This window comes from Lethenteron reissneri, chromosome 7, assembly GCF_015708825.2.
Source record: "Lethenteron reissneri isolate LAM-NWPU_2019-01 chromosome 7, ASM1570882v1, whole genome shotgun sequence".
Taxonomy (NCBI): Eukaryota; Metazoa; Chordata; class Hyperoartia; order Petromyzontiformes; family Petromyzontidae; genus Lethenteron; species Lethenteron reissneri.
Genome location: NC_083785.1, coordinates 848,523 through 864,790, shown reverse-complemented (window position 1 = coordinate 864,790; position 16,268 = coordinate 848,523). Strand labels below are relative to the sequence as shown.

At 43.8% G+C, this 16,268-nt stretch overlaps 1 protein-coding gene across 1 annotated transcript in view; it reads right to left on the bottom strand.

Annotated features, from left to right (window-relative positions):
* IFT88 (intraflagellar transport 88) overlaps positions 1–16,268 on the bottom strand; it is an 84,653-nt gene that overhangs the window by 62,288 nt on the left and 6,097 nt on the right. Inside the window, 6 exon segments of the mRNA XM_061572958.1 lie at positions 1,954–2,058; positions 6,072–6,162; positions 13,476–13,545; positions 14,089–14,158; positions 14,922–14,978; positions 15,807–15,863. Of these exon segments, the coding sequence (XP_061428942.1) occupies positions 1,954–2,058; positions 6,072–6,162; positions 13,476–13,545; positions 14,089–14,158; positions 14,922–14,978; positions 15,807–15,863 (450 nt within the window).

Here is a 16,268-nt window from a genome sequence, read left to right as displayed (position 1 = left end):
ACAACAGTACCAAATAGAAGAACTAACATATCTACAAGGACATGTGTTGTTTCCTCTACTTAAGTCTATCAATCAGGGTGTCACTGCCATTACCACATCCACATTTCTAGCTGTCGATAGCAAAGTGGAGAATGAGCGGACGCACCAAATATTGGCCGAAATACCCTCAATACAAATTTCAAGAAAAGCAGCCTTATAATCGAGGACATCTTGAGCAGAATCAGGTAGAACTGAATTGACAATCGCGAATTTTCACAAGTTGTCCTTAAAAAATAAAACCTTCAAGTGGACAATCGAAAACAATCAGTTCAAGGAGACAGGGTGGCACCACCGCCTTCTCGGCACGAGGGATGGGAAAACCCAACGCTATCACACCAGTGACGACCACATCCCAAAATAATACATTTAAAAAAATCACCTTGATATATTTGGATTATGCAGACAATGCAGGTTTGTTAACCAAGACCTTGGCTGGAAAACTGCTGCATTTGGCAATTTTATACGTGGTGGGATTTTCCAAAGCTAAGCGGAGAGCGGTGTGCCTACACCTCCATCACGAGTAAGATTGTGAGATGACAATGTGGAGGAAGGTAGATTACTTTTTCGTACATAGGGAGTAGTGTGCATAACAGAGGTCAAGTGTCAATTGTGTAACATATCTGGAATCTGAAAAAATAAAGGAAGTCATGGTAATTATCAATGGAAATGACTGTTATGACCTCTCAATTTTAAAGGAAAGAATATAAGCTAATACGCCAATCATAATGTGATCTGCTTTTGATTTCCATCATCATCATAGATTGATCACCCAATTCACTGACAAAAATCTTACTGGATCTGATCCCAATCGTAAATGATTGTCAGCTTGATAATTGGTTTTTTACCCTTCTATCTGGCAAAAAACTGACACCTTTTTTAACAAGGAGTCATGTTTGCATAGACCACAATACCTGCAGCGATAATGCAAACAAAAAACACAACTCTGATAATGTATGCACTGTCCTTAAAGTTGATTGGTCCACACCCGAGACAGCTTTCCTTAGAGCCTAGTCTCACATGGTGTTGGACATAGTGTTGGACCAGATGACGCCTTTTGGCGTCATCTGGTCCAACACCATGTGAGACTAGGCTCTAAGGAAAGCTGTCTCGGGTGTGGACCAATCAACTTCAAGGACAGTGCATACATTATCAGAGTTGTGTTTTTTGTTTGCATTATCGCTGCAGGTATTGTGGTCTATGCAAACATGACTCCTTGTAAAAAAAGGTGTCAGTTTTGTTGCCAAATAGAAGGGTAAAAAAACAATTATCATATTTTTTACTGGCAAAGAGGTTCCAATGGTGATTGTCAGCTTCTTCTATAAGATCTCCACATTTGAAGTGTGACCCTACCAAAAGTTATTTTGGTCATTTGTTCAAAGCGCTGGCTGCCAAAAGTCATTGAGTGAGGTCAGCCAAATATAGACACGACTTGGTCATCAAAAACAAACCGAGTTGATAAATGTTGATAAACTGACATCGATGTTAATAAGATTGATGATGACGTGGGTGTCGGTTGTGTGTGCAGGATGGTGAGCATGCTGCGTCAAGCGAACGTACTTATTTTTTTGTATGGCAAGGTGAAACTAGTAACATGACGTGTACATCGATGATATTAGCCATTCAATAGGCTCTGTGGAGGCTTGGTGGATATCGGCGATATTACCCATGAATCGGCAGTGTGGGCAGTGCTGGATCATGTGTTTCATGGTCTGTGAATAGGCGGTGGGGGCAGTGTTGGATCATGTGATCCACGGTATGTGAATAGGCAGTGTGGGCTCTAGTAGCTGCAGCAGTCATGTAGCTGACTGTTCTTCATTATCCATCGATGAAAGAAGAGCGATCACATCTGTCATCCATGCCCTTTTCTGCAGCGATTGAAGGCTGCCCACTGAACGTGCTGCGTGCGGTGCTCACGGCGTAGGTGAGGTCGAGGTTAGTGTTGTCGCTGGCTGCCGCCTGCTCACGCTCTCTAACCAGCGTCCTCTCCTTGCGCCCCGCATCCTTCGCTTTCTCCAGCGCCTGCACTCGTGACAACGCCCACCACCGATACTCGTTTCTGTAGCTCGGGAAGGCAGAATCATCCAAATGTATCTATACTCGAGGAATCTGATGAGCTATAAAGCTCTTTTTCACAGATGTCAAGGAGGGGCAGGTCAGAACGTTACAACAAACAATACAATGATTTGGAGCTTTCGTGACTGCAGGAATTATTCTTTGGTTCTTTCGGTAAAGTCACGTATAAAGATAAAATAATAAATTAAATTAAATACTAGCATACAACGTTTCGATTGCAACACAAGCAATCATCATCAGGTATAAATTAAATAGAAACACAAATCTAGTATACTTAGAAATCTAATGTAATACAACAGAGAGTCGGATAACATAACAGTCAACACCCTATCTGGTTGATTACGTTCTTCCTGAGAATGCTAAATTTGAGAGAGAGATTAAACACAGAACCAGAAACATAGACAGACATATAAGCAGACAGATATCACAGAGATACATAGAGAGAGAGCAAACATAGGCACAAAGAGACACTACGCCTCTGTGTCGAGGCCTTAAATAGAGAAAGGGGGGGGCAGGGGGCGGAGAGAGAGGGAGGGGTTAGAGAAATTAGCATGTCCATGAGTGGAAATGGTGAGTGGCAAGGTGTAAAAAGCTTGAGAGAGGGGGGCAGGGGCGGAGAGAGAGGGGTTAGAGAAATTATCATGTCAATGAGTAGTACGATGAGTGGTACGGTACGAAAGCTTGAAAAAATTAGGAGGCAGGGAGAGAGACACACTAAATTAACTAACCTAGCAAAAATTTCGAAATGTAATGCAATGCAACACAGAGGGTCGGTCAACACACAATTTACGCATAGCCTGGTTGATTACGTTCTTCCAAAGATTGCTAAATTAGAAGTTACGTGTGAAATTTGAAAAAACACAGACACGAAGACCGATACACAAGCAGAGAGAGACAACGAAAAAATCCAGAGAGAGAGAGAAAAAACTAACTTAAAACTTCCCCGTAGAAGTGAAATGTTCTGATCAAAGTGAACACTTTGATCAGAACATTTCAGTTAGAGATATCATATTGACTAGTAACCCTTTCCCATTCTGATCATCCACGTGTATTTGTGCAATGTTATTAAATATGTTGTCTGTGGTCTACATAAAAAAAATTTAAATTAATAATACTTAATATTTACAAAAATGTTCAACTTTTAATACCCTTGAAACACATTGCATATTTTAAATAGTTTAATAATTAAAAACGTTGATTTAGTGCATGTTTGAGGCTTACAATTATTCTCAGAAAGAAACAAACTTCCCTAGTGATGCAAGAGTCATTAAGGGAGAGGCGGATGTAATGAAAGCATTCCACGGTCTGCAACACTGAAGTTCAGGCAGAGTTACTGAGATTCCAAGCACTGCTGAGACACATTGCCCAAAATAAGATGAGTTGCCTGTGACCTCCAGCAATTGCTCACCATCGCATTCAGGTCAGGTAAATATAGAACGTATGATTAAGCCGGCAGAGCTAAGCTGTTAATTACACGATAAGCCAATGACATCAGGGGGAACCGATAAAAGTGCCAGCGATCGCCCGTCTTGGCCAAAGCCACGTGATTGGCTGATGGAAGCGTGCGGCTGAGCTTCATGTTCCCCTCAATGCATCCCACCGATTCTTGCTGCCGTCCACTGTTGGAGGGACCGAGCAGCGAAATCAAATTGGAAGTGGAGCACTTGAATTTGTTTATCTCCCATTCCTTACCCGCCCCCCCCCCCCCCCATTGTCTAATGGGTGTACCGAGGTGCAATTCCTCCCTCCCCCATCTCTACCCCTCTCTCCTCCCCTCCCCTATCTCTTCCCCACCCCCTCTCTCTCCCCCTGTCTCTTACGCAGCCCTTTCCCCCGCCCACTCACTCCGGAGCCCTTATACGCAGCTACATTTGGAGGTTTGCCCCCTCTTTTCTCTCCACCTGAAAAAGACCGCTTGTGTTGCGATCGAAACGTCGTGGGTTTTTTGCTTTTAATTTTTGTTTTCTATCTACATGACTTCACTGAAAGAACCAAGAAGATGAACTCCGTTAGTCACGAAAGTTTTAAGTCTAAACATAGAAATCAAGCAGTCACCCCCTTAGGAGAGGCCGTATCCATTGGGTACGCTCAGAGGCACATCAGTGGCACGTACGGTGAGCTTGATGGCCGTGCCGGTGCGACGCCATCGAACCCACGACCAGGAAAGCATGGGTTCGATCCTGAGCCTGACGCCTGTATATTCGGAGCTTTCATGGCTCTCTCCCTGTGGTCGCGTGGATTTTTCTCCGAGTCCTCCGATTTTTCCCTCCAAATTTAGAAACATGCCTTTAAAAGTATTTGGCTGCTACAAATTTCCACATGATAAGCCACTTCGCTGAGATATCATTTCTGAAAAAGAGCTGTATAGCTCGGTGGGCCTTAACTGGTAACATAAAAAATAGTTTAGTTTAGTCTGTTGCCCACCAGTATTATTTTCTGCAAGTACCAGACTACTGGGACATTCCATACGTTTACAGAGAGGGTGCAGTGCGCATGTGAATCTGTCTAGAGGTGCAGCAAACGCACGTCGGTAAGCCCCAAGCTGCCCTGGCCACAGTAATGGCTCAAGTTTGATGTTTGCTTTCACCAAGAGAGTGCCATATTGGTGCTGATTCTCACCAACACCCACTGTCAATTCTCCTCCTGGCAAGATTGTTAAGTCATGCACGCAACATGCGCTGTGATGCCACACAATCTACAGAATTTTCCAGCTTGCAGGTGCACGCGTTACCTTTTCTGTTCCCTACATGTACAGGTCTGTGTGTTTTAATAAATGCGTAATCGTACCCAAAGACTAAAGTTTACATGTGCGGCACCTAGCACGTATGTTTTTACACCGATAGTATCACAATTGTTCCAATAGTTATGTCATGAGTGAAAATAACATTCTATCAGGACTTAAATGTGCCTTGCTGACAAAGCAGGATGCTAGCAGACAGTTCTGGCAGATGATATCACAGACGTACTCTACTCATAGTATCACTTCAAGAGGCACTCCATCCAGTACCAGATGAGCACTTGCATGCTATATTGAGTGTTTCCCAGAATATAATCAATACCACATTACACACTTTTACACAGTCAGTAACTATGCTTTATTCAACCAGGAGCTGAATTATATAACCTTGTTGAGACACCTGTGAAAACTACTGGACATCTGTGAGCTGGGTTGCGTTTAGTAAAAGTCTATCCCTTGGCACTGGCTTAAGCCAAATTAGTTGTGACATAAATATTTGCGACCAGGCTGAGTCCAATCCACATGCTGCACGTGTGAACCTGGGTCGTTGTGTGGATTCGAACCCCTTGAATTTAGCGATCCTGATTTCCTGCTCCAACATGATTTAAAGCTTTCGTGACTGCAAGGATTTATACTCTTAGGTTTTTTCGGTAAAGTCACGTAGGTAAAAAATAAAATTAAAATTAATAAAAGTAAAATAAAAATCACGACGTTTCGGAGGCAACACAAGCTTCCGTCTTCAGGTGGAACCGTCACAGCACGATTGCTGTATCAAGTAAAGAGAAATTCTAAGAGACCCGACTTTGTATATATACTGCTTGGGGCTTACCTTTTATTAATTTTAATTTTATTTTTTACCTACGTGACTTTACCGAAAAAACCTAAGAGTAAGCTTACTCTGGTTTGTACGTGACAGAAACAAGCATTTTTGTATGTTTGTGACAACTAAGTTCTATTCCATTGAAACCATTAACGTACTGCACCTATGAATAAAATAACTGCGAATGTAGTAATATTTTTTTGGAAAAATGCAGACAATAAAATACATTCCAAACAAAAATTACGCAATGTGTATACAGTTCAATAGCTGTGTACAAAGGAATATGCCACCTCCAGCAAGTGAGCATTGTGGTATCGTTGTGCAGTGTTGATGAGAGATTAATGATAACGAGTAATTTCGCCATCATAAAGTGTGCAGTGGAAATGCATGTACGGTGCTAACCAGGGTCAGATCCCCACGGCTGCCTGCCATGACGCTCTCCTCCACCAGCAGCATCACCTTCTTCTCCATTTGCTTCAGCTTCTCCTCCGGCCTGCAACAACAACCACCGTTCGCCACCAAGTGAAAATGACGTCCCCACTGCGCCTGTGCCAGGCCAGGTGCACTTTGAGGTCACGTAATGTGTCAAAGGACCGTTGGCAGGAGATCATGGAACAGACCCAGGTGCCATGGGTTGACTGACTGAGATGACTGAAAGATGCATCAACTGTGCTACCAACTATCAACTTTCTACGTTTTAACCACCCGGCACTATGCTCGGTTGTTGTGAGCGTCGCTCCTCTGCTTCCAACTCCCCAGCAGGGTCCTTCACTAACCTCCACCACAGAGGCTGATCTTGACACTGCTGGTACCAGTCATCTGTAAGTCCAGTCAGCTGCACAGCCTTCTATACCACATCAGACTATCTCTTCTCGAGCCCTTGCCGCTCCATTTAGCCTCATCCAGCCAAACAGAAACTGCTTGGGCATGCGGTGGCTGGGCATGCGGGCAACATGACCCACCCAATGCAGCCTCGATTTTCTGGAGGAGCTCACTGATGGAAATGTGTCCAATCTTTCAAGGCTCTGTGAACTCCTCACACAATCCAGTCTGCTTAAACCCAGGATGGATCGTACGCAGGCTGGCCTGAATGTTTCAAACCAGTGCCGATGTTCCTTTATAGGGGGCCTCCACGTTTCCCAAGCATAGAGAAGGCAGGGAATGACTGTGGCTGATAAGACCTGGAGCTTTGTATAGAGCGACAGGCCATGTAGCTTACACACAATGTTACGCAGCTGATGAAAAGATAATTCCGCTCGACTGATTTGGAGTGAGACCTCGGCTGTCAAATCGGAGCTGGACATATGCATACTGCCTAAGTAAAGACTCTTCTCCACTCTCCACAAATGCCCCATCACTGATGGGGAGTTGAGAGAGGGGATTTTTTATAGGGCTAATGGTAAGGCCCCATCACTTAGTAGCATTCTCCAGGTTCAGCAGTAGCATTTACAACTCCTTCTCAGAGTGGGCAGCAATCACCACATCATCCACATACATGACCAATAGGGCGCCATCCCTGGACTTCAATCAGCCTCCTATTGTATCTATACCAGGTGGAAATTTCACCGGTACAGTGAGGGAAAAAAGTATTTGATCCCCTGCTGATTTTGTACGTTTGCCCACTGACAAAGAAATGATCAGTCTATAATTTTAATGGTAGGTTTATTTGAACAGTGAGATACAGAATAACAACAACAAAATCCATAAAAACGCATGTCAAAAATTGTATAAATTGATTTGCATTTTAATGAGGGAAATAAGTATTTGACCCCTCTGCAAAACATGACTTAGTACTTGGTGGCAAACCCCTTGTTGACAATCACAGGGGTCAGACGTTACTTGTAGTTGCCCACCAGGTTTGCACACATCTCAGGAGGGATTTTGTCCCACTCCTCTTTGCAGATCTTCTCCAAGTTATTAAGGTTTCGAGGCTGACGTTTGGCAACTCGAACCTTCAGCTCCCTCCACAGATTTTCTATGGGATTAAGGTCTGGAGACTGGCTAAGCCACTCCAGGACCTTAATGTGCTTCTTCTTGAGCCACTCCTTTGTTGCCTTGGCCGTGTCTTTTGGGTCATTGTCATCCACGACCCATTTTCAATGCCCTGGCTGAGGGAAGGAGGTTCTCACCCAAGATTTGACGGTACATGGCTCCGTCCATCGTCCCTTTGATGCGGTGAAGTTGTCCGGTCCCCTTAGCAGAAAAACACCCCCAAAGCATAATGTTTCCACCTCCATGTTTGACGGTGGGGATGGTGTTCTTGGGGTCATAGGCAGCATTCCTCCTCCTCCAAACACGGCGAATTGAGTTGATGCCAAAGAGCTCCATTTTGGTCTCATCTGACCACAACACTTTCACCCAGTTGTCCTCTGAATCATTCAGATGTTCATTGGCAAACTTCAGACGGGCATGTATATGTGCTTTCTTGAGCAGGGCGACCTTGCGGGCGCTGCAGGATTTCAGTCCTTCACATCGTAGTGTGTTACCAACTGTTTTCTTGGTGACTATGGTCCCAGCTGCCTTGAAGCCAATCAAATATACAAACACAGGCATAATTTCAACCGTGATGATGGGTACAAACTTAGTAATCATTGGAAAGATGATAATTGGTTCTTTACCCTTCTATCTGGCAACAAAACTGACACCTTTTTGCAAGGAGTCATGTTTGCATAGACCGCAATACCTGACGCCAAAAGGCGCACGTGCGCCTTTTGGCGTCATCTGGTCCAACCCATATGAGACTAGGCTCGAAGGAAAGCTGTCTCTGGTGTGGACCAATCAACTTCAAGGACAGTGCACATTATCAGAGTTATGTTCTTTTGTTTGTATTATGACTGCAGGTATTGCGGTCTATGCAAACATGACTCCTTGCAAAAAGGTGTCAGTTTTGTTGCCAGATAGAAGGGTAAAGAACCAATTATCATATTTTTACTGGCAAATGAGGTCCCCATAGCATTGGAAAGATGTTATTAACCATGCAAAAAAGATTTAACTACACATATTTGGACCATCTTATTTTACAGGCACTATTCTTCAGTTACCGTATAGTTTCTTCTTATTTTTTTCACACACTGGTTTCCTGCTTTAAGTTTTACCACACATATTTGGCAAATCTAGAATTAATCCCAGCAACGTAGCAAAGTGCTGTTTCATCTACATAACAAAGGCTCAGTCCCATTTACAGCAGCTGCACCTTAACAACTCTTGGAACCTCCCAGTTTAACCAGTCTACACAACAAAGGCTCATTCCTAGCAGCGGTTTCAGCCACACCACCTCTACATAACAAAAGTTCAGTCACATTTACAGCAGCCGCACCTTTACATCAGCCGTACCTTAACAACTCTTGGAACTTCCAAGTTCAACCAGTCTACACAACAAAGGCTCATTCCTAGCAGCGGCTTTAGCCGCACCAACTTCACAATAATAATAATATCCAGGGGCCTGCCTTGGCTCCTCCCACCCTCAACCAGTATATATACAAGGACGGTTTTCTTGGAATTTCTCTTACTTGATACAGCAATCGTGCTGTGACGGTTCCACCTGAAGACGGAAGCTTGTGTTGCCTCCGAAACGTGGTGATTTTTATTTTATTTTTAGTTTACTATTATTAATTAGAATTTTTACCTACGTGACTTTACTGAAAAATCCTAAGAATATTAATGCCTTGAGATCATTGACAAGATCCTCCCGTGTAGTTCTGGGCTGATTCCTCACCGTTCTCATGATCATTGCAACTCCACGAGGTGAGATCTTGCATAGAGCCCCAGGCCGAGGGAGATTGACAGTTCTTTTGTGTTTCTTCCATTTGCGAATAATCGCACCAACTGTTGTCACCTTCTCACCAAGCTGCTTGGCGATGGTCTTGTAGCCCATTCCAGCCTTGCGTAGGTCTACAATCTTGTCCCTGACATCCTTGGAGAGCTCTTTGGTCTTGGCCATGGTGGAGAGTTTGAAATCTGATTGATTGATTTCTTCTGTGAACAGGTGTCTTTTATACAGGTAACAAGCTGAGATTAGGAGCACACTCTTACCTGTATAAAAGACACCTGGGAGCCAGAAATCTTTCTGATTGATAGGGGGTCAAATACTTATTTCCCTCATTAAAATGCCAATCAATTTATAACATTTTTGATATGCGTTTTTCTGGATTTTGTTGTTGTTATTCTGTCTCTCACTGTTCAAATAAACCTACCATTAAAATTATAGACTGATCATTTCTTTGCCAGTGGGCAAACATACAAAATCAGCAGGGGATCAAATACTTTTTCCCTCACTGCACATGCACGGAAAGCTTCTCGAACAACATGGTCAAAGATGATGTTCAATAGTGTTGGGGCCAGAGGACATCCCTTTCGCACCCCAAGGTGAACAGAAAATTGGTCCGACAGATTCAAATGCAGTGACACACACAGACATTAATATAAAGACAAAGATCCCCTAGATAAACTTAACAGACTTTTGGGCACACGAGGGGATGGGTGGCACGGTACAGCATGCCCGGCCACCTTTGTATCCCCAGCGACGATATTTACACACCACACCAGGTACTCATTTGAAGCTAAGTCAACCTAGGGGAGGCCCAATAAAGGATAACCGTCACTGGTGTTGGCCGTGAGCGGGAATCGAACCCGGGTCGCCAGGTCCATAATGCAGCGTGCTTACCACTACACTATCGCTCCCCACACACATTCATACACACCCCCACACACACACATATGCACCCACACACATTTGTAAAAGAGAAAGATCCCCCCTTCGAGCCTTCACAGACTATTGGGACCAGTCCTGTTAGCGAGCACCTATAAAGGCCGGCACGGTACAGGAGAGAGTTGGTGGCCCGCACCATGCCCTACTGCCTTTGTCTCCCCAGTGGAGATGTTGAATGCACACCACACCAGGTACTCATTTGAGGCTGAGTCGACCTCGGTGGCATAGGACGAGTTCAGATAATCGCCACTGGTGTTGGTCATGAGCAGGAATCAAACTCAGGTAGCTAGGTTTGTAGTGCAGTGGTCTAACCAATGGCGCCAACGCTCCACATATATGCACCCACACCAATACTAATACCAATACCCGCCATTCGCCACTAAGTGACGTCACCATGGCGCCTGTGCCAGGCCAGGTGCACCCACACATACCCACACGCACATTATATGCACCCACATTCACACACACATTAATATAAACACACGCCACACACACGTTAACACACATGGATATGTGCATATATGGGTATAAATTAACGCATGAGCCATGAGCAACATATGCTTGCTATGGTAAAGAAAAACATGATACTCTAAAGTAAAAATATAAAAGTGTTAATTCCTGACAATATAAACATGAATAAATATAGTATTATTGATTACTACTTAACAGTTAATACCTCTCCAGCAGTGGTGTTGGGAGGAAAGTGCGTGCAGTATATGCACTCCGCAATGCCAGATTGACTATTTTTTCGTGATACACGCCTTTGTTGCCAGCAGCTTTTGAAACTACCATGCAGAGTGTAAGTTCCACAAAGTAGCCAGCGGGCCTGAAGCTTCCATTGCCTGTTATATGTTGCATCATCAAGCCCTGCCCTATAAAGATATTTCAAACTCTTATTACCATATGAGCTGCTTCTATGACCATAGATAAAAGCAGTTACCCATCGCAAAGATACTCTGGGCTATCCAACACCTTTGGGAATACTGTACTCAGCCATCTAAAACAGAAGCCATACATTATTCAACAAACCTTGTTTGTCAGCAAAGTGAGCCAATTAGATAATACAGAACTGCAGGTGTAAAACGCTACAACATGTGACAACTCGTCAATTTCATAAATAAAACACAGCGTTTCAATATAAAATATTGTCCCATTATTCAATGAAAGAGTAAAAAATAATGCAGTATTATCAGGCTTTTTAAGCTTGAAAAACGAGACCAAATAAGCATGGCTCATTGGGTATGGCAACACATTAATTAAACCTGTCCTCATTACCAATCTTAATATTCAACATTTACCTTCTTAATCTCATGTTTTAAGGCCATGCTGCAGGATTACATCTGCCGCTATTGCGAATGCTATAACTAACTTCATTGTTGTCTGAGGTACGTGTTATGTGATGCTAATTTTTTTTAACTGTTTTTGATTTGTGTTTAAGAACAAAGACAGTCACTGCATCGTGCGTTTTCAGATGCATTTCTGCAGCTATCTGGAATGTTCTTCCTTCCGATATTAGGAAGCCACTGGAGCGATGCGCTTTTAAATCATATAGATTCAGAACTAATTTCTTAAGAACTGCTTTGTGTGTTTAGTTTTTTGTCCTTCTCCCGTACCTCCAATTATCACTGCTGGCTACGTACGGTGCGAAAGAAGTGCAACATACATACATTGCTGATTATCTTGTTTAAAATACGTTTTGGCATGGGTTTCATATATAAATCACTAGCGGGAAGTACCCGGCGTTGCCCGGGTCTTAAAAATAATTCAAAACTACTCTTAAAAATATGCTACCCCCCCCCCCCACCAGCCACGATCTCCCCAGCCACTCTGCAGTAATATCTACGGCCTAGCATCTAGCGACTGTATAGTTGTGTAATGCGAGCGTAAACGGCCCTCCGGAGGTGACGTCAGGAGGGGAGGAGTTAGGTCACGTGGGGGGGTGAGGGGTTAGGCTATAGAAGGAGGGGAACCGGAAGAGGACGGGGAGTGACGGGGAACCAGGAACAGAGAGAGGCCACGAAGGGCGAAGCGGAGGGTGGCGAGATCGCCACGAACACGGGGGAGCGAGGATCGGCACCGTTGGCCAGCGGTGACCGACCCGAAGCAGCGAGGAGGCTGCAGTCAGCAGCGGGGCTGCATACAGAGTCAGCAGCGGGTCTGCATACGGTAGCAGCCAGAGGGTCTGCACATAGGGGTAGCAGCGGGAGTCTGCATAGAGGTAGCAGCGAGTCTGCAGGGAGGAGGTTACAGTAGATGAAGCAGAGAGTCAGAGGGAAGAAGGAGCTATAATAGCAGTGAATAGCCGGGGGCTACAAATACAGAGTTATAACAGAGTGCCGTGTGGGTGAGGACGAGAACCCAATAAAAGACACGAAGACAGAAGGAAGTGTCCGAGTCCTTTTATTACAGTTGTAATAACTGCACGCATCGGGGTGAGGGGGACATCACACAGTGAAGAATTTATCTGAGCGTTTAGTGCATTTATATAGCATTTTTTACGCAAATAAAATGTCCCCCTCACTCCCACCGAAGGCGTGTGACTTGGCATGGACATAGCGCTAATTAAACTAATGTAAAGTTGACGGATGTGAAAAAGGAATAGCGCTTGCTCACCGCAGGGCTTACGGCGTGGTACCTGGCGATTTTTATTTACAAAAACCCCACCGTTGGAGAGCCAAGCGCGCGACCACACACAAACCCACACACAAACCCACCACAAACCCACACACAATGTTTGACTTGTATATATATATAGATTTGTTGTTTTAGCTTTGGTTATTTTACACATTCCCACCCCGCAATGTCCATAACTGCTGCCACTGCCGACGGTCTTGAGCTGTAGTTGTCCTTGTAACAGAGCTGCTGAGCTCAAAGGGCCTTACGAGCTGAAATAAAGTCTGATGTTGCAGAAAAGAAGCAATGGTTTGACCATCTAAGCCAACGGTGACCAAATGTGTTTCTATCGAAGGGGCATAACATAGAACGTATAATTAAAGTAGCTGTAGACATTTAATATTTAGATATTAAAACAAATACACATAGTTACAGCCAACCACTGCATGTCATGCGTGCACAGGTCACTTGCCACACAAACTCACGTGTCCTCTCCTTTTGTCTCCAGTGGAGGTGCTGGTCCTCGGGACTGGCCCATTGGGTCAAATGCAGCGCCTGACCAAAACATAATAATATGTGCAACTCATATCTCACACGTAGACTCACACACATCACATCGGTGTTACTTTACAGATGTTTCAAAGTAACTCAGTTGATGCGTATTAACCTGCTCATCAGCAAACAGCGAATCCGTTCAGGATCAACCTTTCGAGTACCAAAGCTGTCAGCCAAACAGGTGACGTTCAGGAGTATGTTTGTTACGAATGGAGCGCAAGTGGACGAGCTGATGTCTGTCTGCTAGATCAACCACATAAGTTAGTAATGAAAAACACCTACATCTTCTGCCACTCATTTTAGTCAGAAATGTAAACACACCTTTAAAAAAAAATGCTGACCATTTTGGAAACACCCATCAAAATCCTGTGTATATCATTTTGAATTCACACGTAACAGAAATTAAAGCTACTTTTAATACGATGCCATCCAAATAAAAGATAGACACAGCTTCCTGTACCACCTAAAACGAGCAACGCTAGCAGAGGGAATACATCTCAAAGTGAGAGAGTAGCAGAAAATAACTGTGGTGGAGCGAGTTACCTCTCGAGCCCATGGAGCTGTACCCAGCAGCTCGTACAGCTGTCAAGGGTCGGGCTCCGGGGCTACCGTCCTGCACACAGGCACACGGGTCACAGATCCATTGAATGTGCCACTACCACCTCCTCCTCACCACCTTGCAGCTCACCAGCTTGGGAGTGCCACAGCACGTAGTGATATAAGAATGATCCGCGAACTTATCCTGCACAGTGATGGACTAATAAGCGAAACTAAACAATTGACCATGTAAGGCGCACTGAGCTGTATAGCTCTTTTTCAGAAGCGACCTGGCCGCAAATCATAGCTTAACAAAGTGGCTTATAAAGTGGAAATTTATAGCAGCCAAATACTGGCTGCTATAAAGCTTCAAATCAAGATTCAGCCAAATACTCTTAACACATTCTTCTAAATGTGGAGGGAAAAACCGGAGGACCCTGAGAAAAATCCACGCGACCACGGGGAGAAAATGCAAACTCCAAATATATAGACGTCAGGGTCGGGATCAAACCTACGACTTCCTGTATACCATGCGAGGGAGTTAACATCTCGCCACCGCAGCGCCCATAATAACATGCACTTGAACAATCAAGCTGAAATCCAGATTGTTAAGATGTTTTTTGTGGGGTAATTGGTGACCATGGAGAAACCATCAAATTCAGCCACACTTCAAACGTTTGCACAAAGTAGGTCGGAGCTTTGAATTATTTGTACCATGGGCTCATGATGGTGCTTGATCAATGCTCTTAACACAGAGCATAAGCCTCTTGAAACACCCAGCAACCTCACAACGTCTGTGTGTTTAATGTGTGTGTGTGCGCTTCAGTGTCTGTGGTTACCTGCACAGCCCCAGTAATGGGTCGTCCTCCTATGGATGAAACCAGACGATTTCTCATCTTCACACACAAGAGAAAAAAAAATATTCACAAAGCTAGGACGTGTCCTATTTGTTCATAATGAGAATGTTTAAAGTGGGTTACAGAACACAGCAGAACACATTTTAAACTGGTCAAGGTTCACACATTCTACTTAAAAAATGTTAGACATATTTCATCATGGTTTATGAAATGTATAGAATTCAATAAAGTGCAGCAGATACATTCAATATATATAAAAACAGGCAACAGAAGCAAGATTTAGACATTTTAAAGGCAGCTACACATTTAAAAAATTAATTTCTAACTTGTGGCCTATACAGATTTTATTATAATTCCGAATAAATGCACTTTCAAATGGGTACCACCAACAGTCACTCATTACAAAGACAAATCTCCAGTATTATATTATTTTAAGTATAAATTTTTTCCATGAATCTCACAGAGCAGTGCATCACCCTGTGTTATGGAATGAACCAAGGAAGGTGCTATCAAGTGCTTCTGAAATATCAAGTGATGTCTTATCCACGCTATGGGACAGCACTTTCTTATCTTATGTAGCTTTCCCGACCTGCCCTGCTACAAACAGAAATGCTCATTGCACTATAGTCAAATCAATGTCCTTATTCAGGAAAATTAAAGACAAAACTACATTTTATCGGATGGTTTTCATGTCGTCATTGGTAACCGAGTTGAGACCATAAACTGGCTACATTTGAGAGTGCAGTTTAGTTACGGGCAGACACCCAGATTCGATCGGAGGATCCCAGAGGTGCCAGCTCAGCACTCTGACCTCTGAGGCACCACATCTTATATGCAGTTTAATCAATGTCCACTCTTTGCCCTCACCATCATGGCAGTTCCGGGAGCTCTCACTGCTGCTGTGCCTGGAATCTTGGCTGTCATCTGCGGCACCAGATACACACAGTTAGATCACCACTAATATCAACTGGCTCCATTAGCATGGCGCTAACAGTCATGTAAACAGTGTCATGGAGGGATGAGGTCAGGAGGAAATGGGATTGTCAGGGAACAATGGCAGCTCAGTTACATTGTGTGCATGGGAAATACACGTGTGACTGGCATATAATACACATGTATACTTATGTGTACATCTATATACTGGGTGCTTAAAAAAGATGGACCCAATTTCAAAGACATAGCGATTTCAAATCGGGTCCATCTTTTTGAAGCACCCTGTATAAGTACGTGTGCATATGAGTGTTCAAAACTGACGCAAACATTTGGCTGTGGTATGAGCAGACTTAAATGACTTGACATCATTATCAATGCTATAAGATAAATGTACAC